This window comes from Tribolium castaneum, chromosome 2, assembly GCF_031307605.1.
Source record: "Tribolium castaneum strain GA2 chromosome 2, icTriCast1.1, whole genome shotgun sequence".
NCBI lineage: Eukaryota > Metazoa > Arthropoda > Insecta > Coleoptera > Tenebrionidae > Tribolium > Tribolium castaneum.
The window spans coordinates 5,361,847-5,389,410 of NC_087395.1; the positions used below are offsets into that span (position 1 = coordinate 5,361,847).

General features: G+C 29.8%; 3 protein-coding genes across 3 annotated transcripts; 2 read left to right on the forward strand and 1 right to left on the reverse strand.

The window, feature by feature from the left end:
• Window positions 1-14: 14 nt before the first annotated feature.
• LOC660073 (retinol dehydrogenase 13) lies at window positions 15-7,688 on the reverse strand. The gene is made up of 4 exons (XM_008200910.3): window positions 7,331-7,688; window positions 3,315-3,638; window positions 2,928-3,259; window positions 15-206 (listed from the first exon to the last, which is right to left on the reverse strand). The coding sequence occupies exons 1-4, from the start codon at window positions 7,500-7,502 to the stop codon at window positions 15-17; spliced, it is 1,020 nt and encodes a 339-aa protein (XP_008199132.2). The 5' UTR covers window positions 7,503-7,688.
• A 194-nt stretch (window positions 7,689-7,882) lies between these two features.
• On the forward strand, window positions 7,883-14,951 carry boss (bride of sevenless). The gene is made up of 4 exons (XM_008200951.3): window positions 7,883-8,442; window positions 12,809-12,945; window positions 13,000-14,249; window positions 14,312-14,951. Exons 1-4 carry the CDS (start codon window positions 7,883-7,885, stop codon window positions 14,465-14,467), a joined length of 2,103 nt encoding a protein of 700 aa, XP_008199173.3. The 3' UTR covers window positions 14,468-14,951.
• A 5,271-nt stretch (window positions 14,952-20,222) lies between these two features.
• LOC660202 (synaptic vesicular amine transporter) lies at window positions 20,223-25,533 on the forward strand. The gene is made up of 6 exons (XM_008200912.3): window positions 20,223-20,397; window positions 20,450-20,701; window positions 20,749-21,012; window positions 21,064-21,330; window positions 24,922-25,286; window positions 25,345-25,533. The coding sequence occupies exons 1-6, from the start codon at window positions 20,301-20,303 to the stop codon at window positions 25,441-25,443; spliced, it is 1,344 nt and encodes a 447-aa protein (XP_008199134.3). The 5' UTR covers window positions 20,223-20,300; the 3' UTR covers window positions 25,444-25,533.
• Window positions 25,534-27,564: the final 2,031 nt, after the last annotated feature.

The following is a 27,564-nucleotide window of genomic DNA, read 5'->3' on the forward strand; positions in this document are numbered from 1 at the left end:
GACGAAAATTATTATTAAAGCTTCTCCTCGGGCTTAAGTTTGGTCAACTCTTCGCTTTTTTCCCAAATTTCGGTACAAAACTTCCTGTTCCAAGCTTTCGGAGGTTGGATGAAAGTACGGCAATCCCAGAAGTGTTTCCCGGTCACGTTTTGCAAATGGTTTGAGACGGCCAGGGCTATGGTGGTTTGGGCACCTTCTTTGGGGCTCTTTAACAAAAAATTAAACCATTATTCAATCAAAATTTTGGAGGGTACACAAATTACATAAAAAATGTTCTAATAAAACACCAAAATTTGTAATTTGTAATTTTTTATTTTTAAGTTTTGGCTAATTTTAGCGCGGTTTAAACGTGTTTAAGAGTTTGGCAAAAGCAGGAATAACTCGCATTATTCGGCCAAAAATCGCTTATTGTTGACCCAATTTTGCTCAAAATCCAACAAAATTAGATGAAATAAGCAAAGTAATTAATTTTATTGTATTTTTATGATTATGAAGCCTGTTTTGACAAAATTTTAAACCAAATAAACAAGTTTCAAGTTTAAAAACGAACTAAACTGACGGATATTAATTTTGATCAATTTGGTGATTTCTTCAGCCAGTGTTCGAAAGAATAAACTTAGTGTTAACAATAGTTAAAAAAATGGAAAAATAAAAAAATTTGGCTTGGTATGCATAAAATTGTGCGAATATTTTCGTTTATTGTTGAAAAACGTGCCCAAAATTTACATAAAAAACACTCAAAATTTTCGCAGTTTATCTCTAAACCAGAAATATTAACTAAAAACAGAGAATTATTCTCGACCAAATAATGTTTGTTGTTTTACGGTGACAAAATTGTAGGTACTTAAGCTAAATCGAGAAAAACTAAAATTTTGGGAGTGTTTAGAAAAGTGTTTGCAAAATAAATTAAGCTAAACCCAAAAAATAAGATTGAAGCATCAATTTCAATCTGATTCCGATAATTTCTTATACACTTATCCAAATTTTTCGAAAAAATTTAATTTTTACCTCAACATAACTCGAAGAACCTTAATGTAACACCCCTTTTATACATAATTTAATGACTTTTTGGTCTTTCTAGCAAAATCTCAGAAAAAAAAAACAGATTTGTTAGCTTAAAACATGCCTGAATGCTCAAAAAAGTAGAGGTAACATCACTTTTAACTAAATTTGCTTTTGTAAGAAGTTTCAGTTCTGGTTAAAGACTAGTTGAAATGATTATGTTGCCTAGCTTTAGCAAAATTTTTTTACAGAAACTTTGATTTCACTGAAAATTGTCTTCAAAAATTTGAAAAACGTAGATTTCGCTAAATTTTTGGACAGATTTGGTTTTCATTTAAAAAAATTTTTACACATAATTATTTATGTGTTCTATTTGACTAAATTTATTGATGTTCAATTAGTCTGAATAAATTGAAAAGATTATAACTTCAAACACGTATTTACTTGCTTGAAAAATAAAAAAGTTACATATTTTTCGAACTTGACAGTTTTTTTCTGGCTAATTTTGAAGAAATTTCGTTTAAGAACAAGCTAAAGCTTTGGTATTGCAAAATTAGTTTTAAACAAACTAATAAGGTTTAGTTTCTAGAATCATATTTAACGGAGTATATTAAATTTAAACCTCAGTTAAAACATAGCAACGCCAATCATATACGCACTTCCTTAGCAACTAACTGAAAGATAAAATTTAACGGAAGTTTAATCGAACCAGAAACCGGTATGAAATAAGCTAAAATAAAATCAACTTGAAATATTTGAACGAATTTTGTCATTTCCAACCAATGTTCACGAAGTTAACACAAACATTTTTGCTTTAATCTCAAAAATGAGCGTAAACTTTTGAAAATGAAAAGACTTTTCTATTTTCATTCTGTCTTGATGATTTTACGGATAACTTTTAATAAAATGCGAAATAAATAAGTTTATGTTTAAAGTATGCTATAAGGTTACATGCTACATATTTTGACTGCTATAACTCTGAAAAAAAAACAAGTATTATGTAGCGCTAGACTTACCTAGCCGCATTTTTGATCTTTTCTATCGAAACTGAGTGTAACAACATTATTTACTAAAATTTGTTTTGATAAAATCTTGTAAAAACGTATCAAAAAGCGACAATTTATTTTCTAAACACTACTAAATGGTTAGACAGAAAAACTACAGAAAAAGAAAAAAATGACAAAAGCTAAACAGTAAAAAAACAGAGGTGGAGAAAATTGACATTACAGAAGAAAAAGATTACACTAACTCACTTTTTTTTACTTAAAATTAGCCAGGATTTTTGCCATTTAGGTTATCTGTCTTGGTTGGTTAAATTTCTGTTACACTAATACTGACTTAAATATACCAATCGAATTAAATTAAATCGAACAGATCACCGTTCCGCAGAAAATGCACTTTGTCCTAGCTTTTACCTGTTTTGAATAATCTTGAAAAAACACTTTGATTTAATTTTTTAACTCCTCCTTAATAATTCAAAAAAATTTTTGATCTGCGTTTGTCTTTCACAGTAAAATATATAAAAGTTTTATTTGACTGGACTATACAGTGTGTCCGCTTTTCGAGCTCCACCATGGGAATCTTAGTTGTTATAAGAGATACGAGGGCAAAGTTGCGCATTTTTATGCTGAACAATTATTTCAAGGAAAATTTGATAAATTATTTTTTGTTTTTGGATGATTGAGGCACTTTTCTACAATGCATCTAAATCTGTTATCGTATTTTCCAAGGCGTTGTTGATGTCAGAGTTACAACACTCAACTTTGGAAAAAATACAAACAAAAATTGCAAATTTAATAATAATTGTTCAGCATAAAAATGCGCAACTTTACTCTAATTTAACCAACCTCGTATCTTTGATAATAACTGGGATCCCTATGGTGGAGCTCGAAAAACGGACACCCTGCATGCTTAATTATACTTACTTTGCCGTACAAATACAAAATCGTATTTGCGAATAATTTTCCAAACGTTTCAATTCCTAAAATCCTGGCCGATTTGAGATGAATTTCAGTGTTGACAAGACCCGGATGGAGTGAGTTAGACGTAACACCAAATTGGCTCAACCTTTCGGCAAAGCCATTGGCCGCAATGATGTTGCACAATTTTGAGTTGCCATAAATGAAAGATGATCGGAAGAAAGTCATCGGATGGTCACTTGGGTAATTCAAATTCTTTACTGTTAGATTGTTCCAGAAGAAAGCTGTGGCCGAGCTCACGAAAATAATTCTACTTGGAGCAGATTTCTTCAACAAATCTGTAATTAATTTTTTATTTGGATAAATTGATGAAAAGCTGGAGGACACAATTACCGGCCAATAAATGTGTTAAAAGGAATGGACCAAAGTGGTTGACTTGCATGGTGATGTGCAGGCCATCGTCAGTGTGTTTGTTTCCAACTGATCCTGCGCCAGCATTGTTTATTAAAATGTCGAGTCGATCTTCAGTTTCGTTAATTTCTTTAGCAAAGCGTCGAATTGACTGGAAGGAAGTTAGGTCGAGATGTTTTGTCTCGATGTTTGTGTTGTTGGTAAGGTCAATGATTTTGTTTTTAGTTTTGGTGGCGTCTTCTCGGTCTGCGATTATTACTCGACAGCCGCGGGAGGCCAGTTGGAGAGCCGTTTCAAAGCCAATTCCTGAAAAAATATTGAAGATTCAAAAACACAAAACTGGAATTTTTTGAATTTCTTTTAAAACAGGTTTTCGCGCGGTTTGAACTTTTGTTTAGGAAAAATTCACAAAATAATAAATCTATAATTAACAATACAACGTGTTCAAGAATGGTTGTTCATCAAGTCACCTATGTACTGTGCCGCTTAATTCAAATCGTGAATGCCGTCAAAGTGACAGATTAGTCAAAATAATGCAAAATGATTTCAATCTCAAAATGAAAGAATACACAACAACAAAAATCACGCAAATATAAAACCCAAATCGTGAAAAATCCTCCACTTGAAACAATTTTGCAGAAAAATCCAAAAAAATGACAAAAAAGGTAAAAAGGTTTTGGCAGACATGACAGTACTTACTACAAGAGACATTTAGATGTAGCGGCACATTGAATTTTAATTATTTTTGAACACTTTGTAGTTATTTATTTAACGAGTTGAGTGTAAATCGGATGCTTTATTTCACGAGTAGAATATTAAACTACTAGTGAAAACGGGTGATTTATCAACCACGAGGTGAAATAAATGAACCGATTTACACGAAAATGAGTAGAATACAACATTTTATTCTTTGAATTAGAGTCAACTAGGTTCAAAATTGTTTTACTGTTAAAAATAATCTGAACGTTATTTCGTATTCAAAAATGTCAAAAACAGTTGTCAAAACTTCCTTACAGAGGAGAAAAACCGTAAATTTTGACAGTGTGGAAGAATAAAATTTTGAAATAGGGTTACCATAATACAGGGTGAGTCATTGATATGGACAGGCTCGATTACACCTACACCGTCAATGATATCGAAAAAGTCAAAGGGTACTGCACACGGGAGATTATAGTGTAGATTCAAAAATCATTTTGCTCTATACAGGGTGATTCATTTTTACACTACAGCCTATAACATAGTTTGTTTAAATTGCACCCACTGTATATAATTATACAGCGTTGAGCAAAAGTATGGAAACTAGCGTTTTGTGCCTAAACTATGTACCTTAAGAAACAATTAATTAGTACATTAGCAATTATCTTAAAAATAATGATTTTTTAAGATGATTTTTTATAGGAATTTTTTTTAGTTTTCGAGTTTTTGATTATGGTCTGAAAATGACGTCTAATTTAATAATATTGTTTTTGAACCAATGAATTTTTTAAATAAATTATTAAACTTGCGTTCCGAGCTAATTACGACAATTTTCCGAATTTGTCCAAATTTTTCGCAAATATAAACATCCAAGGATACAAACCACATCAGGCAAGTTTGAAAAATCTTCATAATCCGCTGGTTCAAAATCAATATTATTGAATTAGAAGTAGTTTTTGGAGCATAATGTTTTATCAAAAAAATTGCCGTATTGGGGTGCCATTAAAAAAACTTTTTTTTGTATAACACAAAAACTAAAAAAGTGGTTTCAAAAAATTTATTCTTGAAAAATGATCACATTGTTAAAATAATGAAATAAAAATTAATGAAATTTAAAAAAAAACAGTCGAATTTCTGGTCAAAATACCTTTCATGTGAGGTATCATAAAGGGGATGACGCTACAATGTACATTAAAAGGAGTTCCCCGTTTAAATAAAAATTGACCTCTCTCGTTTTTTTTATTTTTTTGTTGTCTATTTTTGGAGATAATTAGGGTGGCTGGTTTTTAAAACATCTGCCTGTATAGTATTTTTTATATCTTTATTTTTTGTATCAGAAAATTACATTTTATGATTCAACAACTATGGAACCAAGGATTCTTGTTTAAGCTATTCGCTTTCAGAAAATAATAAATTTTACATTATTATTCTTTGTAAAATCCTTCTAGGATCTTCGTTATTAAAAATACAAAAATTAAATTTCAAAGATTCATTTTTGGTTTGGTGTACTATTTCTGTCATATGTGAAACTAAAAAATTGTTAGTTAATTACATTTAAAGTTTCGTTAAAAGGCAACTAAAATGCGTGCTTTAAAATATTTTAAATTATTTAAATATTTAAAAAAATATTAAAATATTTTTATATTTTAATATAAAATATAAGAATATATGAATTTAAATATTAAAATATATAATAAATAAATTTAAATACTAAAATATTTAAATTTTATTATTTCATATTTAAGTATTAAAATTTTCAAGTTCCAATGTTTCGAGAATAAAATTTAATTTTGCTTTTGAGTTTTGCGGTGTTTGTTCGTAAATGTAAATCTATTATGAAATTCTTTTACAAAAAATAAATGAGATTTAGATGGATGTATGCATTCAATAAATAGTATTTATTGTCAAAAAATGTAATGTGGTGGGTTACTATTAGCTGTTTCAAAAATATAAAAATGCAAACGTCGCATTTTACAAAATTATCTTTTCAAATAAGATTGATCTCTCACTGAAGGTATAACTCATATAACCTATTATTTACGTAAATAATTTAAAACAGCGAATTTTGAGAGAAAATGCGACGTTGGCGTTTTTATAGTTTTGAAAGAGCTAATATTTACAATTCAAAAAAAGAAATTATATCTATTTTCGAAAAATGATTGCATTTTTAAAGTACTTTATCATTTATTTATTTATCAATCAGTTTTTTTTTAAAGAAAATAGTTTAAGAGAAAACGCGTTGTTCTACACTTCTATATACTTTTTATTCACCTTGTATGTAGATAGCTGTTTTTTCATTGAACGAAAATCTCAAACAGTATACGAACTTTGACAAAAGTTAGGAGTTCCGATTTTTCATTTATTTTAAAATTATTAACTGTTAAAAATGCCAGCGTCGCATTTTCTCTTAAAATTAGCAGTTATAAATTATTCATGCACTTCAAAAAAATAATAGCTAATGTAATTTATACTTCAAATGAGAGATTTAATCATTAATGTCGGCGTTTTATAGTTTTGAAGCAGCTTATAGTGTCTGCAATGTACAGTTGGTTGCAATAAAAACGAAAAATGTCTTAATATAAAAATGTCAGATTTTTATATTTTTCTATAGTTTGAACAAGGCTTTTTTCTAAAAGGTTAAGTTAAAACTGACAAATAATCAGGGTTTGACAAATTTAACTCAGTCATCCTAAGTGTATTAAGATAACATTATGAAACCATTCCAGCCTAATAGAATTAATTTCAGTGCCATTAGATTAAAAAATCATTAAAAAAATTGCTGATAGCGATATGTGTATCTTTTATAATAAAGAAGATATTAATTTTTTAAGATTTCGCTAAGATGTCAACTTTTGGTTATAAGTCGAGAATAAAAAACGATAGCAAGATGCTGTTTTGATCAAAATTATGTTCTCAAAAAACGGACCTGAGAATGTGTTACTTGTTTTTCTCTAAATCTTTTGGTTTCGGACATCCAAAATGCAGCACCCTGTACATAATATTCAAAAAGTGCAAAACTCTAGATTGGTCTGGTATTTTTTATTTAGTTCAAAATTTACAAAATTTTAAAAACAAACATCAATTTGTGAGTATAAAAATTTTGACTTTTTATTTTAGTTTAATTAAAAACCGATTTTATCTACATGTTAAAATTTGAAAATATTGGATGACCTCTATTTGTTTTATTTAATGTAATTATGGACTATTGTAAGAATTTTACGATATTTACAAATTTTATTTAATTTGTCGTAAAAAATGTGAAATTGCAATTATTGTAAAGTTTGTGACAATAACTTAATTACCTGAACCACCTCCCGTAACAATCGCCGTCTTTCCATTCAAACAAACCAAACTCTTGCACCTGCCGGTAGTAAACTTTTGAATAATCTTCAAAACAATCAATCCTATGATGGGAAAAGTGACTGTAGCTACCGCAAAAGCGACATATTTGAGATACGCGTGATAGACAATCATCTTCGAAAATCTGATGAACGACTGATCTTAGAGAAAGCCACCAACCCATTATATCCAGCTTTCATTAAGAGAAACGGTACTTGCTTTAAGGTGTTGTTTAAAAAAACGTAGACTTTCCATCGTTTATGGGGCTTCCAAATATCCATCGATTTTCCACTTTATCTTTAAATACCCACAAGTTTGTATCGATTCGTTGCTAAGCAAATTATTTCTGAGTCACACAGTGGGGTGGATGGGTTTGAACAAGGTCCTCTATTTAGTCCATTAAAAACCGAAAAAACAAGAAATTGTGCATTGATGCGTTAGCCGGAAACGGAAAAGCATTTGTGCCATTGTATTTCCATATAACACACACAGACGTGAATTTAGGTGTCAGTGAAATGAGTTCGAGTTTTTTCCACTTTATCTTAGTCCTCTTAACGAATTTGTGTGTCACACAATCACATGTTAGTGTTAAGGAAGTATTCAAAAAGGACGGAGACGTCAATGTAGCCCTTATTTTACACAACGATTGTAACAGCACAACAGTTCTAACACAGCAAGAGCAATCGTTGGTTAATTCGGCGATTTGGACAGTGCACCAGTTGAATTATTCGGAGATTATCACTTTTGGTTTGTCGATTTACAAGGCTTGCAACGAGAAAGAAGAATACCAAACTGTGTTTGAACTGTTCCAAAAACAAGACGAAAATTTTCTTTTGGGACTAATTAGCACGTCGTTAAAGCCACAAATTCGCAAACTTTGTGATGCACTAGATTTGGTTATTCAAGCGACTGTGAAGTGTCCTACACCGTTAGTTGAAGCTTCAATTGAGTTGTTAAAACGTCTAAATTGGATTGAAAATGTGACCGTGATTGCTCCCAATGAATTCATTCTAAATGAGTTTGCAATTATTTCACGGAAAAAGTGGATCTGCGTTAGAGATTTTGTAACATACAAGTGAGTATCTTGTTAGGAAAGAACGACCCTACAATAATTATTAATTGTTAGAAATTATTTTTTTATAATTTTATTTTACTTAGTCCTAGACTTTTGTAACATTATAGACATAACAATAGTTTTGTTCAATAACAGTAGGTAGTCACTTAGTCAAAATAGATACACAAGGCCACGTGTTTTGATTGACCTTTTTTTCAGGAATTTTTTTTTATTAAATTAAGAAAATATAATTATGCTTAGTAATTTCCGATTTAGCACAATTTCAAAAAATATTGCATTTCTTCTCAATACCTTTAAACTGAACTGCTTTTTGGGTTCAATTTCATTGAAATTTGGCAAATAGCGAAGTAGCTGCAAATAAACTAAAATGTACTGCAATTTTTCTTTTTTCGAACAAATTGGTGCTTTTTAAGATTATTTTTCAACGAAACTTTGCAATATTATTACATTTGTAGCTGTAGATGTAGTGAAACTCTAGATACTCTTGAACAAGTTAAAAAACTTAACCAAATTTCCTGTACAGACAAGAATTACATGATTTACAATAAAATTTGCAAAAAAACTCGTTGACATGTAAAAATTGAATATTTGGTGGTAATTTTTTGTTTATTTACTTAATGCTTAAAATTTGCTTTTTTAGCTGTAATAGTAATAATAAGTAAAGTGCTCGTAATAGGCAAAATAATTTATTCTACTTGCAAACTTTTTAACTTTTGCAAAGAAATTTTGAGAAATAATTGCATATTTGGCCGAGTTAAGAAGCAAAAAGTTTTTTTTTGAACTACATAATTTGACTCTACTAGTTTACTTTTACCAACATTTTGCTTCATAATAGCATTTCTAACCGCGAATGTGCTAAAAGACTCTGAAAAAGTATTTTTTTATGATAATTGAAAGTTCTTGGCAATTTGATGATTGTTTAACCTGTTATCAACACTTTTTTTTTGAGACAGTTGCTATAAAAAATATTGTACTTACTTAACTTAGTTGTTTGTAAAGCAATTCCCCACATTCGCACTTCATGCAGCACTCGCTTAACGCTCGTACAGCAAACAAAGTGCTCATGTGGGAAATTATACTTTTCAAATTTGTTAGGTAAATAGTTATTTTTTTGACTAGATATAGTAATTTTTGCAAAAAAATGTTTTTGGCTAATTCTTAAAAAGAATTGTAAAATATTCCGTCTGAAAATGCAAAAATTTTATTTTTTGAACCAATAATTTGGCGTTTTTGGCCTTTAGTATTAATATAATCCAATATTCTAACTTGAAGGTTTAGAGTCAAATGTCATTTTGTTATAATAATACATAGGTGTTTTCATTGTTCTCAGAAATAAACTGGTGAAAGAAAAATTGAAATAAAAATGTAAAGTTAAAAAAAATTTTTTTTGCAAAATAGTTAAATTTCATTTAAATTAAATTTAATAAAATATGAGTAATGTGACAGTATTTATAAATAAATAAATAAATAAATAAATAAATTGAGCATATGTCACTGAATAACGCATCTTCTAAACATTTTACTCATTTTCTAGTCATGTTTAGCAAAATTTAACAAAATACATCATTTATGTTTCAATTGCAATTAAAAATGTAAACATTAGTCAATTTTCTCTCGTATTGTCCACTTTTAAGTGTATATTTTGCAAAATGTGCTAAAATGGAGATTTTTTACTAATTTTTCAACTAATTAGACGCTATATGAATATTTTAAATAAAATTTTCTATTACAAACACCTATCGTTTCTTTAGCTGCAAGTATGCTAAAATACTCAAAAAAAATGTCATTTCAAACATATTTATTGATTTTTACGCAAGAATTTAACTAAAGTCTTAAAAATGTGCTTAAACTACCTAGAGAGTATATTGTTTATGACGAAATTTAATGATTTTTTGCTCATTTTTTAAGAAAATTTACGAAATAATTACATTTATGCCTGAAAAATGTTTTTCATGTTTTTTTTAATAATCTTCTGTCCTTTGAATTTATTTTGTCAAAAATTGCGTTTCTAGCTGTAAATGTGTTCAAAATGTGGAAAATCGCAACACATGGTTTGGAAGAATTATTCATTTTTAAATTTTTAACATTTTTTGACCTAAATGAATAATTCTTACGAAAAACATTTAGAGATTTTGCAGTTGCTGTTAAAGAAATCTGATAGAAATTACAACTATTAACTACTAAATAATTGGTATTTAAGCACAATACAAAAGTACAGAATGTGCTAGTTTTGTTCTCCTGTACTCTTTGTATGTGACACAATTTTTTCATTTTTTGTCTGGTCAAAAACTTTTTCAAAAACTAAGCTTTAATCTTAAACACTCGAAAAAAGAATACTACTTACTTAACCATTGGAGATTTTTCACATGTTTTCAATACAATCTCGTAAAAAACATGGCAATAACACAATTTTCGACCGAAAATTTGTATTTCTTGGAACATTATTAATTATGCTTGACTGAAAAATGCGCTTAGGACGATTTGCATTTGGCGCGGTATTTTAATCAATTTTTGCAAAATTATGGTAAACGTATAATGTAGTTTTTCAGCATATAATATTATAAACCCTAATACTACCTCATTACAAACTTTTGAATTTAAATTTTTAGTCATAACCAGACTTAGGATGTTTAGGTCTCGTCCCAGTGCAGTGCCTAAACGTGAAAATAGGAATGGCGATTGAGCACCTAAAAGTCTCAAATGTTCACGATCTTGGTTGTTCTATAGCTGTACTTAAAGTATAAAACTTCTATTATTTAGTTTTCGCGACAAATTCACGTCGTAATTTTTTTTGATGCCGTTAAAATCTAGCGCGCCAATGTTCGGTCAGTTTTCGCTCGCTCGCAGTTGCACTGCTTGACTGTGCTTCGGGACCCAACATCCTAGGTCTAGTCATAACAGAGAAACAAAGCTGATCCTCACACATAAACCGTCGTGAAGTGACTCGTTGCTTTAACAAAATCCAAAAAACACTGCTCTTGTTCAATACAGTTACTTTTACTTTTCTATCCATTTCTCAAAATAATCACGTTTTTCAAAGGTTTAGTGACTTGGTTTAAATATAAATCGTAAAAAACTGCGTGTTTACCAAAAATCCGTTTATGTACTTTCAAAAAGTTGCTACACTTATTGATTTTTTGTTTAATTTTTTGAAATCGAAACAAAAAAATGTCATTGCGTTTTCGGCGTTTAAACGTGTTAAGACGTAAAAAACACTTCTAGTTCAAACACGTTTATAAGCGTGTGTACAATGCATAATATTATGAAAGTATAATTCCGTCAACTTCATTTAAAAACATAATTGTACTTGCTGATTTAAGCAACATTGTCCTAATCTGTTAAACAATTTGTTCAACTGAATAAAAACCAACTGCGTTTACCGTTTCTCCAAAAAATATTTACGCTTTTATTCTTTACTGCTACATTTCGTTATATTTTTAATCATTTACAGAACAGTTCTTCAGAAAATAGATAATTTAATCAAAAAACACTTGGATCTATTTTATATTATTTTTCCAATGTAGTATACAGCGTGCTAGAAACTGAGGCACCAACTCAATGATGTGTGGTAGAGAACTGGTTACATATAAAGGTAAAAATAGTAAAAAAATTCTTTGTATTAAAGTTATTGGTAAATAATTAATTTTAGGTAAATGATATGTGGCAACGTTGTCTAACAGTCATGATCGCAATAGAATTTAATCAACAATAAAAATAAATTATTTTTGAAACGGTTTCCTAGGAAATAATTCCCAGTGTTGTCACATCTACACATTGTGATTTTTTTGATGAATTTTAATTTTTGAAATTAAAGAAACTGCTAAAGTCTGATAGAAAATTTAAAAATAATTATTCATCGTTTTGTTAGGAAACGATTACCTAGTGTGAAGCATAAAATCAATAAAAAATAATGAAAACTAAAAAAGTTAACACAATAAGTTTGTAAGTCCATATTTTTTAAAATATGACTAGGAATTTTTTCAACAGTTTTCCCGTAATCTGCACTTGCTTCTCAAAAACGTACCACTGAGTTGGTGCGCCAGTTTTTGAGCATTCTGTATGTAATGTATGTACGGACTATTTATATAAGAGTGTAGGGTTTTAGATGGTTCTATAATTTGAATTTGCCGCATTTAATTATTTTATTTGTAAAAAAATTCTAAAAAGTACCAATTTTTTATCTACTTAGGCAACTAGTAAATCCAAATTTTTTTTATACTAACATTGTTCGTTTTTTGAAAACAGCGGCAAACTTTAATTACCTACTACGATCCTACATTCAATTATAGACAGATTGTCGTATACGAGCAGGTGTCACATAAAATATTTTTTTTACTTTAATCCTCTTAATTATTATTAATTTTAGGTCGTTTGTACCCTCACGGAACTACACAAACGAATACATTGTAATTTTTGCAAACACTATAGTTTTCAAAACATTCGTTGAAAATTCCAACACATCAAATATCATATTTGTTCCTGAGGACGATTTTGTTCAAAATGGTACCAATTCTGACATAATCAAAAGATTTTACATTTTACAAAATCTTTTTCCAGATCTACCCGAAAACAGCTACGTCATAAGCAGCAAATCCTTCAACACCGAACAAAATGTTTACACGCCCACACCTCAACTATTCGAAGTCGCAATCCCTCTTGTAAACTACGCTCAAAACTTAAACAATGAAAACTGCAATGAAACGAATTACAAACAGTGCCTCAAAACCAGTTGCACTGTCCCCCAAACATTACTAGACCCAACTGAAATCGCAAGACTGCTCAAAATTGAACCGTCCAGTATTAATTATTTCATCTACAAGTCTGAGAACTTGACACTCAACAAACTATTCGCCTATAACATCTTTACGAACAACTTAACAATGCTAGAACCCATCGATTTGAACCAAACGATGTTAAGTTGCCTTGCGGTCAAAGACGGTTGTCGACAACAATGCAAAAACTTTCACAGCCAAATGAAACTAATTTCCTCGAACTGCGATATTCGGATACGAACCGAATCGTGGATTTTTGCCTTCTTGTCACTATCTCTACTGGGTGTTTTGTTTTGCATTGCAATTTTAGTTTTTCTCTTAGTTTCAGTTTGTCGTAAAAATGTTCTTGAAGGCAATCCCGTCTTGACAATTCTACTGTTGTTCACTGTAATGGTCATGTTTTGCTCAATCGTTCCGTTGTCTTTAGAAGGCAATAAGTGGGCCAAACGTTCGATTTGTATGGCACGTGCTTTGTCCATAACGCTCAGTTTTGCAGCAGCATTTTCCCTAATGCTCAGTCGCAGCATTGTTTTAGCAACAGCTTCCAAAGAAATCGGGTTCATGTCACACGTTGCTGGTCCAGTTCAGAGTTTTTTGTGTCTTTTTATTTTTGGGGTCCAAGCAGCTTTGAGTTTGCAAGTCTTTAATCACTGCGAGGATATTTTCCGAGGCCAGTCGTTCATTTACATTTTATCATACAATATAATTTTGCTTCTTTTCCTCTTGTGTTTCTGTCCCTTGATTTTTAAATGTCAGAGGAACTATCGCGAGGGCAAATATTTCACGTTCGCCACAATTATCACCTCCCTTTTGTGGTGTTTCTGGGTCCCGGCTTATTTACTCCTCGGTGATTATTACAAAGATTCCGTTCTTTGCTTCGGTTTGGTGTCCACAGCCAGTGTTCTCCTGGCCACAATTTTCGTTCCACGTACTTATTTGATGACAATTGCCGCAGCTCGTGACAAGATCACAAGCACTTTACCGTCTCTTGCTTCAGCTACAAGTGCGATGGATATTTACAGGACCGGAGCGCAGGTAAAAGCTTGACTTTCTTATTAGAACTTGACACACTCTCCCACTAACTCTTGATTTTTTAGCCGGTTTATGACTGTGTCAATGTGGCCGCAATTAATGCGGTAAGAGTGGCAGCTATTCAGCATCCAGATCTCTATTCTTGTCCGAATTTGCCGGAAGATGAGTTTGATTTGAGGTGCGAAACGCCGGTTGCGGATGATAAAGTGACGAGGTTTTGAGGTCATGAATTGTTTGCACAATAATGGAAAAAGGACAGGATGTGTAATTTACATTACGAACTGTTTCCGTCAAAGGGATCAGATTAAAACTTTATTTTATCGTGGCATCAACTCACCCTGGAGAAAGTATACAGTGTTATTCACGTGAGACGTCGAGCGTTTTAAAAATTAAATCAATCTAACCTAATTTTTAATAAATTTATTTTTCGAGCGTTTTATATAAAGTTACGTAAAGAATGTATTTTGTTTGTATATTACCTACTTTTCTAAGGCTCGACATGTTACGCAAATAGCGGTGTAGATAATTGTCAAGGTCACAAATCCGGATTTTAGGTTGAGAAGAGTAAATTATTTAGGGTGTGTATATTATTTAAAACCTTTATAAAATAAGTGTCAGTACTAATTGTAAAAATAATACAAATTTTATGTGAAAAGATTACAAAAAAATCTAAATAAGTTATAACAATAAAAAATTTCTAAATTACGTTGACATTCATTAGTTTATTACACATCTATACAGAGAGATTTCAGAGATTCCTTACTTTTACAGGCTGATTCTTTTAGGGCTTACATCAGCAAAATTTTAACTTCTAATGCAGCTAGAGCTTTAAGATTTTGTATACAATCTAGATCGACCATTTTGAGTTCAACTAAATTATTTTCCAAAATGGGTGAATTTCCGAAACTACGAGAAATTGGTGCCAACTCTAAAATTTTAAATTGCATTTTTGAATTCGCCTCTTGAAACTGTGTAAAATGTACAGCAGGGTGATTTGAAAATGTCATGCCAATAAACCCCAGCTGAGGATTCGGTAGGTACTCAGACCGCAACCATCTGTGGCAATAAATCATTTTGTCGTGAACTTCGAAACACGAAATAATTTTACTTTTCAACTGCTTAAAATATGATTTGACTTTATAATGATTTTAGTCACCAATACTTTTACTTCCAATTTCAATTGCCATTTAATTCGTTTTTGTGAAACAAAATTAATTTTGAATTTTAAATTTGATTGCATCTAAAGGCATATTTGAGAATAGTGCAAATAAATGATAAATTAATTAATTACAATCAAACATCGGATTAACTGATTACGTTATCAAATTGAAGCCATCTGATTCATTTTTTAGTCGCGAATTAACTTAACAATGAATTAAAATATTTAATTCAGGATAAAGCTAATTCGAATTAAGTTGCCATTTTTTGTATTGACAAACGTCAAGTTAACCTCGAATTAAACCTGCCCATATCAGGTCTTTTAAACGTTCAGTAAACCGGCCCTTAAAGTCCCCACTAATTATTTTTGTTCCACTTAATAATTGTCATTTAATTTGCTTTGTGAAACAAAATTAATCTCGAATTTAAATTTGATTGCCACTAAAGGCATATCTAAAAATAGTGCACAAAAAAGGACTATTCCTTTTGACGTTTCATTCAATGAATATTAATAACAAAAATTTTATTTGGTTCTATCAAAAAAAAATTTTTTTTTATTCCAGAGCTAAATTTTTATAGAAAAAAATCTAAACAAATCAAGAATAAATATTTATTTATACAAAGTTTAATATTTGGTATAATAGCCATTATTATCTATGCATTCTTGCATTCTTCTTCTCATACTGCCAACCAAGTACTGACAAATATCTGTTCTTCTCAATCGATTCCATACATTCAGAACGTTTTCCCTCAATAATTCCACTGTCCTTACGTGCGCTTCTTTCTGGGCAATCGTGTGCCATTCCCTCACCATGGCCCCCCATAAATTTTCAATCGGATTTAAATCCGGTGACCGTGCAGGCCAACGTAATAATTGGAAGAGTACTCTAGTTGTTGGTACTTATACCTATATTTTTTATATAAATTTTTATTTGCAGGGGTTAATTTAAAATATTACAGCTCGTGAACCTTTCACAATAAGTGAATAATTCGTTATGCATTTGATAGCCAAAAGTTCAAAGGGTCTTCTCAAGTCTTCAGTATTGTCAACTGTCAAATTGCAAGGCTACTATAATTTTTTTTTTAAAATGATGATTAAAAAATTATTATAAAACACTTTTTTTCAAATGGAATGGCTCTGTTTTTTATTAGCAACCAAAAGAACATCAAATTTTATGCAGACTTTTATTAACACTGTCTATTTCTACAGTTTTTGAAATAATTGCAAAAAACAGAATTTTACCTCAATATTTTCATTTTTAATCAAGTAAACTTTTGAAAAGCACGATAAAAGAGTACTATTAATTAAAAAAATGTTCTATTTGTTCACCATTTTCATTCAAGAAGTTCAGAATTCAATAGCAAACAGAGTTACTTTACAAAATTCACCAAGTTATAATAAACTATAATTAAATTGTTTATTTGATGATAAACCAGTTAAAAACTAAATTAGATATTAAAGTTTGACAATTGTTGACGATTTTGCAAGACCTACTTGATTAACTAGAGAAATTACGAAGTGAAATCCGTTTCTTGTCATTTTATTCAAAAACTAAGGATAAAAGTCACCATAAATATCGCCATTGTTTCGATTGCCGTTAAGAAAATAGGATCGTTCCTTTTAAAAAGACTAAGGTCTAACAGTTTTTTAAAAACCATTTTGAAAAAATCGTACTAGCCATGAATTTTGACAGTTTGACAGTTGCAATTTTGAAAAATTTTAGAAAACTTTTCAAACCTTCGGTTGTCAAATGCAAAAAAATATTCACTTATCGCAAAAAGTTTAAGGGCTGTAATATATACAGGACAGGGTGCTCAAAAACTGGGGCACCAACTCAGTGGTACGTTATTGAGAAGCAAGTGCAGATTACGGGAAAAATGTTGAAAAAATGCCTAAACTCATATTTAAAAAAATCTGAAGCTACAAACTTATTGTGTTAACTTTTTTGATTTTCATTATTTTTTAATGTTTTTATGCTTCACACAAGGTAATCGCTCCCTAACAAAACGATAAATAATTATTTTTAAATTTTCTATCAGACTTTTGCAGTTTCTTTACTTTAAAAAATTAAAATTCATCAAAAAAATCACAATGTGTAGATGTGCCAACACTGGGAATTATTTCCTAGGAAACCGTTTCAAAAATACTTTATTTTTATTGTTGATCAAATTCTATTGCGATCATGACTGTTAGACCACGTTGCCACATATCATTTATCTAAAATCCGTTATTTATCAATAACTTTAATGCAAAGTATTTTTTTACTATTTTTACCTTTATATATAACCAGTTCTATACCACACACCATTGAATTGGTGCGTCAGTTTTTGAGCACGCTGTAGATACACCCTTGAAATTTTGAAAAGTTTTATTCTTCACAAAAATCGACTTGACAATGTATTAATTACTTTGATCTTACAGGTGCAGTTTTTTAGGTACATTATACTATTGTTTTTAGTGAGAGAAATCAAATTTCTTTTACAAGGGAGATAAAGTTGTCGGTTGTACTCACAAGTTTGTAGTAAATCAGGGGAAAATTGAGGAAAACAATGACACTGTTTATTTCACAACTATTGCAACACAGGTCACTACGAAAACTGATACATAAAACTATGCTAATGTTACAGACGGATATTTATTTGAATTTCTTGGATTTTTTTGCAATGCACTTGTAAGATAAAACGTATATCACACGTGATCGCTATGCCATTATAAAGCTCGTGAGAAGTGTCTAAATTCTCACTCCAAAATTTTCCCTGTGATTTTCCTTGATTTCCCCAGATTTCCCATGGTTTTCTCTAGAGTTCCTTTAGATTTCCTCAAGATTTCCCATATTTTTTAAAAATTATTTCCCGTGAATTATATACTTATTACCTGTTCACCGCGGATTTTTCTTCATTCTTTCAAAATTTAATTATCATAATATGTATTTTTTAATTTGTAACAATAATAAATATTAGAGATGTTCATCTTATCGAAACCAAAAGACAAGTCAAATTCATAAACTTTGAAACGATCATTTGAGTTAGTGATTTTTTTATTCTACTGGTAAAAAATTTATCCCAAAAATTTATGAATGTATATAATAAAAGAAAACGTTGAATTAAACACGTAAAGAAAAGGTGGCACTATCTTCTTGTGATTCTTTTATAAAACTAGCGTTCCGCACTCACTTGCAGAAAATGATAAACATTTTTTACTTGTATAATAAACTACTATTGCTGTCTTGCAATATTTATAAATAAAGCGTTAATTAACATTGAAAAATTAAAAACGGCGTTGGTAGGAATGATGTGTCAAATAAATTCGAGGATAAAACATAATCGGAATATCAACAAAAATATTAGTGCGTCTAACTTATACATACAATTTATATGATTCTAAAAATCGTTCGTGATCTATTGTGTTTTGGGTTTATTATACAGAGCGATTTTTTAAGACGAGCTACCCTGGATATTTCAGAAAATAAACAACTTGAACAATTGCCAGATTTTCTAAATTCATTGTGAATAAAACATTGTAAAATTGTTAGTTAGTCAAAAATTACTAATTTTTCTGTCTCATTCTAGTTCGTAAAATTGCAAATGACAAGAGCGTATTTGCATTTTTTTGGGGTGAAATAGAGCACCAATTAGAAGCTTCTGTGTAAAAAAAGAATGTGTTAAATTGAATCCCAATAACAAATTTACAAGCAAGAAAACCCACTAATTCAAAGAAAAAAATATATTTGAAAATTGTGAAAAGTGGTTGCTAAAGGATGAGAGAAGTCATTTTTACATTTTTACATCAAAAAGCGCGTAAACATTATTTTTAACAGCCTCAATTCACAAAAGACGTTTTTCTCATATAGATTTTATTAATGAAAAAAAATTGTTTTCATGAGCTTCTTCACGCTATAAGCAGTGTATAGATTGTATTCTTTATCATCTTCATCAGTGAGTCATAAACATGCTGAAACATGTTGCCGACAGGGCTCACAAAATCTCAACTTGCGCATGCGCATTATTTGAAGATTTTTTCTAATTTTCCCAAGATTTCCCCTGATTTCCCCAAGGTTTCTTCCGATTTCCTCTATTTTCTACACCGATTTATCCTGCGATTTACCCCTCACATTTTTTTTTCAATTCCTAAAAAGTGACCAAGCGATTTTTAAAAATTTTGATCTAGTTACCCATGACAGTTACCTCAAAAGTAAAATGTATTGCGTAAACAACTTCAGCATCACTTTATCTGTCAAAATGTCCTAAATGTTCACCGAAGAACATAAAAAAATTAAAACCTTACTTCCGTAATAAACATCAGGTTAACTTAGTAAACGTCATGGATAACTAGATCAGAATTTTAGAAACTCGCACGGTAGTAATAAAATAAGTCAGTTGTTGTACTTAATTATTTTTCAATCTTCGTATTACAACAAAATTGTGTTATTTTAGGTCATAAAAGTTAATTGTTTAATTATTAAGATAATTTAAGGATGTAAGTATTTTTTATTTAGTCATTATCACTACTGTTGTGTAAAAAAACAAACTTTTTATGCAAAACCTAACTTGAAACATAAAAACAAACCTAAAATCCGATGTTTAACAACAATCCTTTGAATTAAAACTTTGAACATTAGTTAAGTGTTTAATTTAACGTTTAAACAATTCTTGTCCATCTACGTAATTTATTGTACCTTATTTATGTTTACTAGTCAATAAATTTTTTACTGTCTTAAACCTGTGTATAAAATTGAATCCCTGGCCAAGGGTGATAACAATGTTAGCATCGGAACTAACCGAAGCGTTAAATTTCTCATTGAAAACCACTTTATACAATTTCCAGTCTCCTGCGACAGATGCTTCTCGATTACCATCCCTTGGAAAAGTTTAGTTTAAAGTTGGTGTTCCGACAGAATGCAAGCCCTACAATCTATACGAAAGTCAAATATTTATTTATTTGTTATCATTTATTTATCATTTTTTCTTGACAATGTGCTTCTTACTGTAGTTGGTAAGTTTTCAAACCTTCCTATTTTTTCTTATTTGTTACTATGTAATTGTAGTTCCAATTATTCCTGATTATTTATTCTCAAACCAACTTAAAGCTGATTCGAGACTGGGTCTTAAGTCATTAAGTCCTCTGCAGGAAAAATTTGAAGTTTTAGAGAACGATAATGGGCCTTTAGGAACTCTTCTAGCATCGAAGGCTTTTGTCCAGTTGGCTTTTACTCCCTTCATTGGTTATCTCACTGAAACTGTGGGTTGTTGCATACCATTGCTACTAGGATCGTGTAACATGCTTGTGGCTGCAATTTGTAAAACTATTCACTCTCAAAAGATGATTTTAATCCTTGGTTTGTAGTGTTTGCTTATGGTAACTCATATGGTGTCCTAGTTCTAGCAAGGGCTCTCCATGGTAGTTCTTCTGCAGCAATAGCAGTGAGTGGTATGTCAATTCTAGCAAAAAACGTCTCTCAGGAGTTAAGAGCAAAACTGATGCCTCTTGCTTTTGGAGGTATAGCACTTGGAGTTTTGATTGGTTACCCACTTGGAGGAGCCGCTTATCAACTACTTGGAAAATCAGCCCCGTTTTTATTGATTGCGTTTTTAATATCAGTCAGCATTGGTACAAATAATTTTTATTTTATTGTCGTAGCAATTAAGATGTTTTTTACAGTTCTTCAGATATTGTATATTGAGGATGGTACAAATGATGTTATAATTGATGAAATTAACTGTAGTCAATTTATAAGTCTTTTGCAAGACAAGCAAATAATAATTACAACTTTTACGATTTGTATTTGTACTTCTACAATGGCAATTTTGGAACCTTGTGTACCTATGTGGTTATTGGCCCATTTGAATCCTCCGCCATCACGATGGCAGTTAGGGGCTGTTTTTATACCGGATAGTGTTGGTTATTTTATCGGATCTCATTTTGCTGGTAAATAGATTTTTTAAATTACACAATTATTTAAACTATTTTAGCAGTATTGTGAAACGAGTGTCTCAATATGGTATATTAAAGTATAACTGAATATTGAGGTCTTTAAAACACGCACCATTTTTCGAGCACGACGACGTAGTGTTTTAAAGACCAGTCATCAACAAATACTTTACGTTATTTTTTTGGTAGTATACTTTGAAATTATAAATACTGATAATAACATTACAAAAATTGGAAATAATGTAATGTGAGATCATTATACCTTTCGTTGTCATGGCATTGATTGGCATTACACTAAAAAATTATTCAAAAGTTGCTATTTATCTTCACGTTTCTGGGGTTATTGATGTTGCCATGAATACTGAAAAAAACCCGCATTTATGAAAGTTGAATTTATACATATAGTCGATTTTTTTATAATCCACTGTCTAAGAGCCGTCAGGTTGGCATTATCATAAGTAGTTATTTTTTTGATTTAAGGTTGGTGTAATTTTTTACCTGGCAAATTCTCCAATTTAAAACATGTATAACAACACATATAGTTATTTTACACCACCTTTAGACTAACGAATTAGCGGTTAACACTAATGTCCAATTTTCAAAAATGACAAATCTAGTGTTCAAAATGTTAAATACAGAATACAGCCAAATTTAAAAGTGGTTGGACATGAACTTTTTGGGTGATATAGTCTGGTCTTTCTCAGAATTTTGACACTGACAGTTGATTATATAAAAAATGAACTGTACACCCTGCTGCGTGTTTTAAATAAGTAAAATAAATTACCAATAAAAAAATTATTTAAAACTTTCATATTTTATGAATCGCTTCAATGATATAGGTTTAGTAAATTTCACTAGTGTTGACTATACAGGATGTCCAGTGGTTTGGTAAAGTCCATTAGTCACCTCTAAATGTTAGAAAAAAAATTACTTCTGTTTTGTAAGCCATAGATACTAATCCCTTGCCTTACCTAAAATTATCTTCAAATATACAGGATGTTTTGAAAATGAGCTACAAACAGTAAAGCTCCAAACCTACTTTTTAAATGAAACACTCTACATTGTTTTACATTTTTAGATGTAGGTATTAAAACTAGTGTTTTTGACCGAAACTTTTATTGGTTGATTTTGCTTAGTTTCTGAAATATTTTATTTTTTTTAATAAAAACAAGAGGATTTGAAAATTTGCCATAAATATTAAAATTTTAATTATTTAACTGTAAAAAATTGACGAATAATGGCCTTAGAGTAATATTATTACCATTATTACCTGAAATTTTCACTTTTTGATTTTTTATGATTTTTTATAGTTTAAAATTAAATATCTTTTAAGTAACCAGCAGAAGACACTTAACTATTATTGTTTTTTTAGATGAACAGTTTAAAGTTTTTTTAGATGCCAAAATAAAAAATAGGGTGTTTCATTTAAAATTTTTAAGTTATTTAACTTTTAACAAACCTCTTATTTTTTTATTTTTTTTGACCGAAGTGAGATAAGAAAAACTACATTTTTAAAGTTTAAATCAAAATCATTAGTTTTAAAAGCTACATCAAAAAATGCAAAAATATAGGGACTTTCATTTAAAAAAACTTAAATTGTATTATAGCTCATTTCAAAAACATCCTGTATATTTGAAAATAATTTTAGGTAAAGGAGAGGGTTAGTATCTACGGCTTAGAAAAATAAAAATATTACTTTTTTAATACTACTCGCTGGGACAGCCTGTATAATATGTGGCGATTTTGTTGCTAATCTTATGATTTTATCAAAACTTTTGTAGAAATTCTAAAATCTGAAGATTGTTTAAAAATATAAATTTTTACAGTTCATTTTAAACACTTCTTTTGAAAGTCTAGTATTATGGGGACTATTTAGTAGGACTAGCTTTTCACTACGCAGTATTTTTTTCGCTAATTGAAATGGGCAAACAAATTAATTCAAGAACATTTTTTAACTAACTTAATTTTCTTTGGGAGAGTTTGAAAAAATGGTTTGAAAGTCACTAAATAAAGACAAAAATAGTATTATTTTTTATTTAAAATAAGCATGTTTTTAGTGAATTTGCAAAATATAAAAAAGAAAGTAGCTGAAATTTTTTCTAAAAGGTCAGTTAGCGAATCAAATTAAAAATAAACCAAAAAAAAACACAACTTGCTTGAAAATTGTGTAATAGTTTTCTTGTCAACATTTATTCAAAACACGTTTAAAAGATTTTGCTCAACAGGCTTATAAACCACCGAGTCAAGTCAATATGTTATTATTTTTAGTTTTTCCAGTATTTCAGTAAGTTTTTTAAACTGAAGCAAATTTATTTCTCAAAATTTTGTCAAAAATAATTAGAAAATTTACGAATTTGAACTAAAACTAATGGTAAACTTGCTTTTTTAATTAATGTTTGACCTTGTTTTTCAGTAAAAGCCGGTAAAAGCTAAATTAATAATACAAAATTTTAACAATGTATACACTTATTTGCTTCCTTTGCTTTAACTGGTTTTTTAGTACATTTTTGCTAAAAATAAACTAAAAATCTACGAAATTTTGTTAAAAAGTAGTGTTATTACTTTTACTTTTTCTTCATTTTTAAGAACTCTTAAAAAATTTCTTTAAAGTAGTCTTAAATGACAATAACATTGTTTTCAGTTTTTTGTGGGTTAAAGTAAATTTTCCAACAAAATTTTTGTCAAAAAAATTTACAAATTAGGTCATAAATGTTTTGTTATTTATTAGAAGAATAATAGTAGCTTGTGTGAAACACGATAGTCACCTATTTATGCATTTTTTATAAATAGCTTTTTCTGGAAAGTTTTATATTGTTGTCTGTCTTTTTTACTTTTTGTTCTCTACTTCCCTGGTTTTATAAAAACTACTAGAATTGTTTTCTTTGTTTACAATTTGTTAAAAGATTCTCTTTTTAAAATGGTATGGGTGTGTTAAATTTTACGACAACATCCTATTCGATTTTTTTTCGCAAAAATCTTACACATTTTATAAATTAGACCCCATAAACTTTATATCGACAAAAAGCTCATAAAAAATGCCATGCTATGGTGCAAAAAAATATATGTTATTCCATTTGAATAAATCGAGTTACTGTAATTTGTAGTCTGTCATTTTCAGAAAATCGTAGTAAGCGCTGGAATATCGACTTCGAGTTGGCATCGAGTCTAAAATCATTGAAGTCAAAAACTATGACAGACAATTTTATAAAACCTGGTACGTTTTATCGACAATTCATTCGCGATTTTAAAAATGTAACATAAAATTGGGGTTTCCATTAAAAAAAACAGAGCTTAATTGGGTGTTTTATTTTGGAACACTCTGTATACTGATTAAAATATTTTTAGAATGTGCCTTATTGCAAGACTTATCGTTAAAAAAATTATAATTGTTGGCTTGCATAGAAAAAAAGTTATGGAGATGCACGCACCCCTGAGTCACCTTGTATAATAACGATAAATAACTGCAGAAAAATATAACAAATTTCTCCACAACATCACTATAGACAATAGCTATTAATGTCAATATAATTAATCTACATCAGGAAGAAGAAAATGTTTGCAATTTTTACGATAGTTTTCTCTTTTTAGGTCTTCTTCCTATTGCGCCTTGGCGAATAGCTTTCAGTGCATTGGTTCTCGCAGGTTTAAGCTGTTGCGCTTTGCCTTTAGCCGTCTCCATTTATCAACTATCGATTCCCCATTTCGGACTTGGACTAAGTGTGGGCGCTGTAGACGCAGCCCTAGTTCCATATTTAGCTAATTTAGTTGACAGTAAAGGGAGCAATCAGTACGGAACAGTTTACGCCCTTCAACAAGTTTTTGTCAGCTTGGCTTATGCTTTTGGCCCTTTATTAGGAGGACATGCTGTGCGTGTTTTAGGCTTTCCGTGGTTAATGAGACTGATTGGGTTTATGAATTTGATGTTTTGTCCATTATTGTTGGAATTAGAGAAGGTATAATAAATAACATAACGTTAAACTTTTTTTTTAATAAGTAATAATTAATTTCTAGGATCCTAAAGTTGGTTTGCTTGACGATGTCTACAATACTCCAAAATCGTACTCCACACTTGATAATACTTACTCATCTTTAGAGGAAGAAACTTACTAAACTGTGTGTTGTATCTTGATTGTTATTCCTCGTGAAATTTATTCGGCCAATTTATTCGTAAATCTGATGTAATAAATTGACAGTGTTTGAGTAAGGGCTTGCTTATTTCCCGGATGGCGCGTTCTAACTTCATTATATTAACACACCATCCGACTAACTCGATCTCTTTGTTTGGTTTGTAAGTTAAGAAGGATGTTCTCGTGTTTATTTGCCATTTACCTCCATCTACGACGAATACAATACTGACACGCTTTCGGAATTAATAAAACCCCATTCTTTCAAGGGAATAAAGTTGCTTTAGCGAAACAAAGCGTGTTTTTTTAGGTAAATATTTTAACTTGAAGCTATTTAAAATACTTTCGGCACCCATTCTAGGTAAGTTATTGCTTGTAAAAAAGAAAATATTAAAACACCAGAACTACACAAGACTTATTTTTTTAAGTATTAGCCCGTGTGGCAAAGTTTTCTTGTCATTTGGAGAAAATAAAGCTTATCAAATTTTTTTTAAAAATTGTAAACCGACTGGTATTAGCTAGGTTTCTCAATATAAACTTAACTTTATTTCCAAATGTCATTACGTTTAGCGATTTTATTATTTTTAAGAAAACAATGCATTATAAAAGTATCTTTGATTCTAAAAGACGTGAGAATTTACAAACACTAGTTACAGCCTTAATCGTTTTTTCTTTCTCAAAATATTTTCACTTTTTTTTCAAATGTTATACTGTTTTAAAATTTTGTTCAATGATCACTATTGACTGCCAAAAATATGGTAAACCGACAATCACTAATAATAATTAGCGCTTTTAAATTTGCATTAAAAAACATAATTTTTACTATAAAATTATAGTTTTTTTAGTGTTAAATTCTTATGATTTTTGCAGAAAAAAATGCTTGTCCAAAAAACCTTTGACAGTAGAAAATAATGAACCAACAGTCAATCAACGATTATTTTTATTTAGGTTATGTAAAGGGAAAAATCAATTAATACTTTTTCTCAAATTTTATTAGGAAGCTACGAGTATATGTTTCAGACACTCAGTGCGCCATCTTCAGACTTAAGTTACATGCAAAAATTATTTTTTCTAATCACCAGCATTTTGAGAAAATTAAATTTGAGTACAAATTAAATGCACATTATTTTATTTAAACGACATGCATTTTTGTTCAGTAAAAATGCACAGTAAAAATAAAAATGCACAGTAAAATAATAATTGCACCGTAATAAGTCAAGAAAGTGGTATTTTACACGACGAGCCGATTGTTTGAACGTACGAGGCCGATAGGCCGTGTTTCAGTAGCCGGGTTTCTTTATGTGTCATGTATACAATGTTTTCCGAAACCCCGAAATTGCTTAAAATGAAACTAGATATTAAAGAAATTTAAAATGATTTATAAATTTGTATTTTTTTCAGAAGAATCACGTAAAGTATTTTTGTGAGAAAGAACAAGGCACAAAGTTTCCTTGACTCCAAGTAACCAGGGAAAATGCTATTTTTGTGACGGTTTCGGTAAAAAATAATAAATACACAGTAAAAATAATAAATGCACATTAAAAATAATAATTACACAGTAAAAATGATAGATGCAAAATAAAAATAAAAATGAGCTCTAAATAATAGCATTTCAAAACTAGAGAGTCAAGAATCCCACTGAGCGTTTATTATTATTTTAACAGTGCAAACTGAAACTGTATACTGTACATTAACGATTTTTTTACTAGGCACTTCATACTGAACAAATTTTAATAAAATACTGTGCGTGGTTGACATGTGATTTAAATCTCTTACTGTGCAAAATATTACCTATATCATATCAATCACTTTTAGTTTTTTATTGTGCAAAAATTAATTAAATACTGATCATTTAATATCTTTTACTGATCAAAATTGAATTTATTACTAATTGCTTTATTACTACCCATTAAATTTACATATGTAGCTTAAGTTTGAAGATGGCCAATGATTATGTATTAGCACAAACATATAGCCTTATAATAACACATCTAAGGGAAAAAGACCAATTTATTTTTTCCGATACATTACTGTAAAAGATCTCACACAAAAATGGATGGAGATTTTTTTCATTTTATTAATTTTTTTTCAAATATTATTTAAGTAA

Coding starts and splice junctions, on each gene's coding strand:
- LOC660073 (XM_008200910.3), bottom strand. CDS start 7,502: ATGATTGTCTATCACGCGTATCTCAAATATGTCGCTTTTGCGGTAGCT. Junction 3,639..7,330: donor TGTTACGGGAGGTGGTTCAG/GTAATTAAGTTA, acceptor ATATTTTTTCAG/GAATTGGCTTTGAAACGGCT. Junction 3,260..3,314: donor TTTAACACATTTATTGGCCG/GTAATTGTGTCC, acceptor AATTAATTACAG/ATTTGTTGAAGAAATCTGCT.
- boss (XM_008200951.3), top strand. CDS start 7,883: ATGAGTTCGAGTTTTTTCCACTTTATCTTAGTCCTCTTAACGAATTTG. Junction 8,443..12,808: donor AGAGATTTTGTAACATACAA/GTGAGTATCTTG, acceptor TATTAATTTTAG/GTCGTTTGTACCCTCACGGA. Junction 12,946..12,999: donor GGACGATTTTGTTCAAAATG/GTACCAATTCTG, acceptor ATCTTTTTCCAG/ATCTACCCGAAAACAGCTAC.
- LOC660202 (XM_008200912.3), top strand. CDS start 20,301: ATGCAAGCCCTACAATCTATACGAAAGTCAAATATTTATTTATTTGTT. Junction 20,398..20,449: donor TGTGCTTCTTACTGTAGTTG/GTAAGTTTTCAA, acceptor ATGTAATTGTAG/TTCCAATTATTCCTGATTAT. Junction 25,287..25,344: donor TATTGTTGGAATTAGAGAAG/GTATAATAAATA, acceptor ATTAATTTCTAG/GATCCTAAAGTTGGTTTGCT.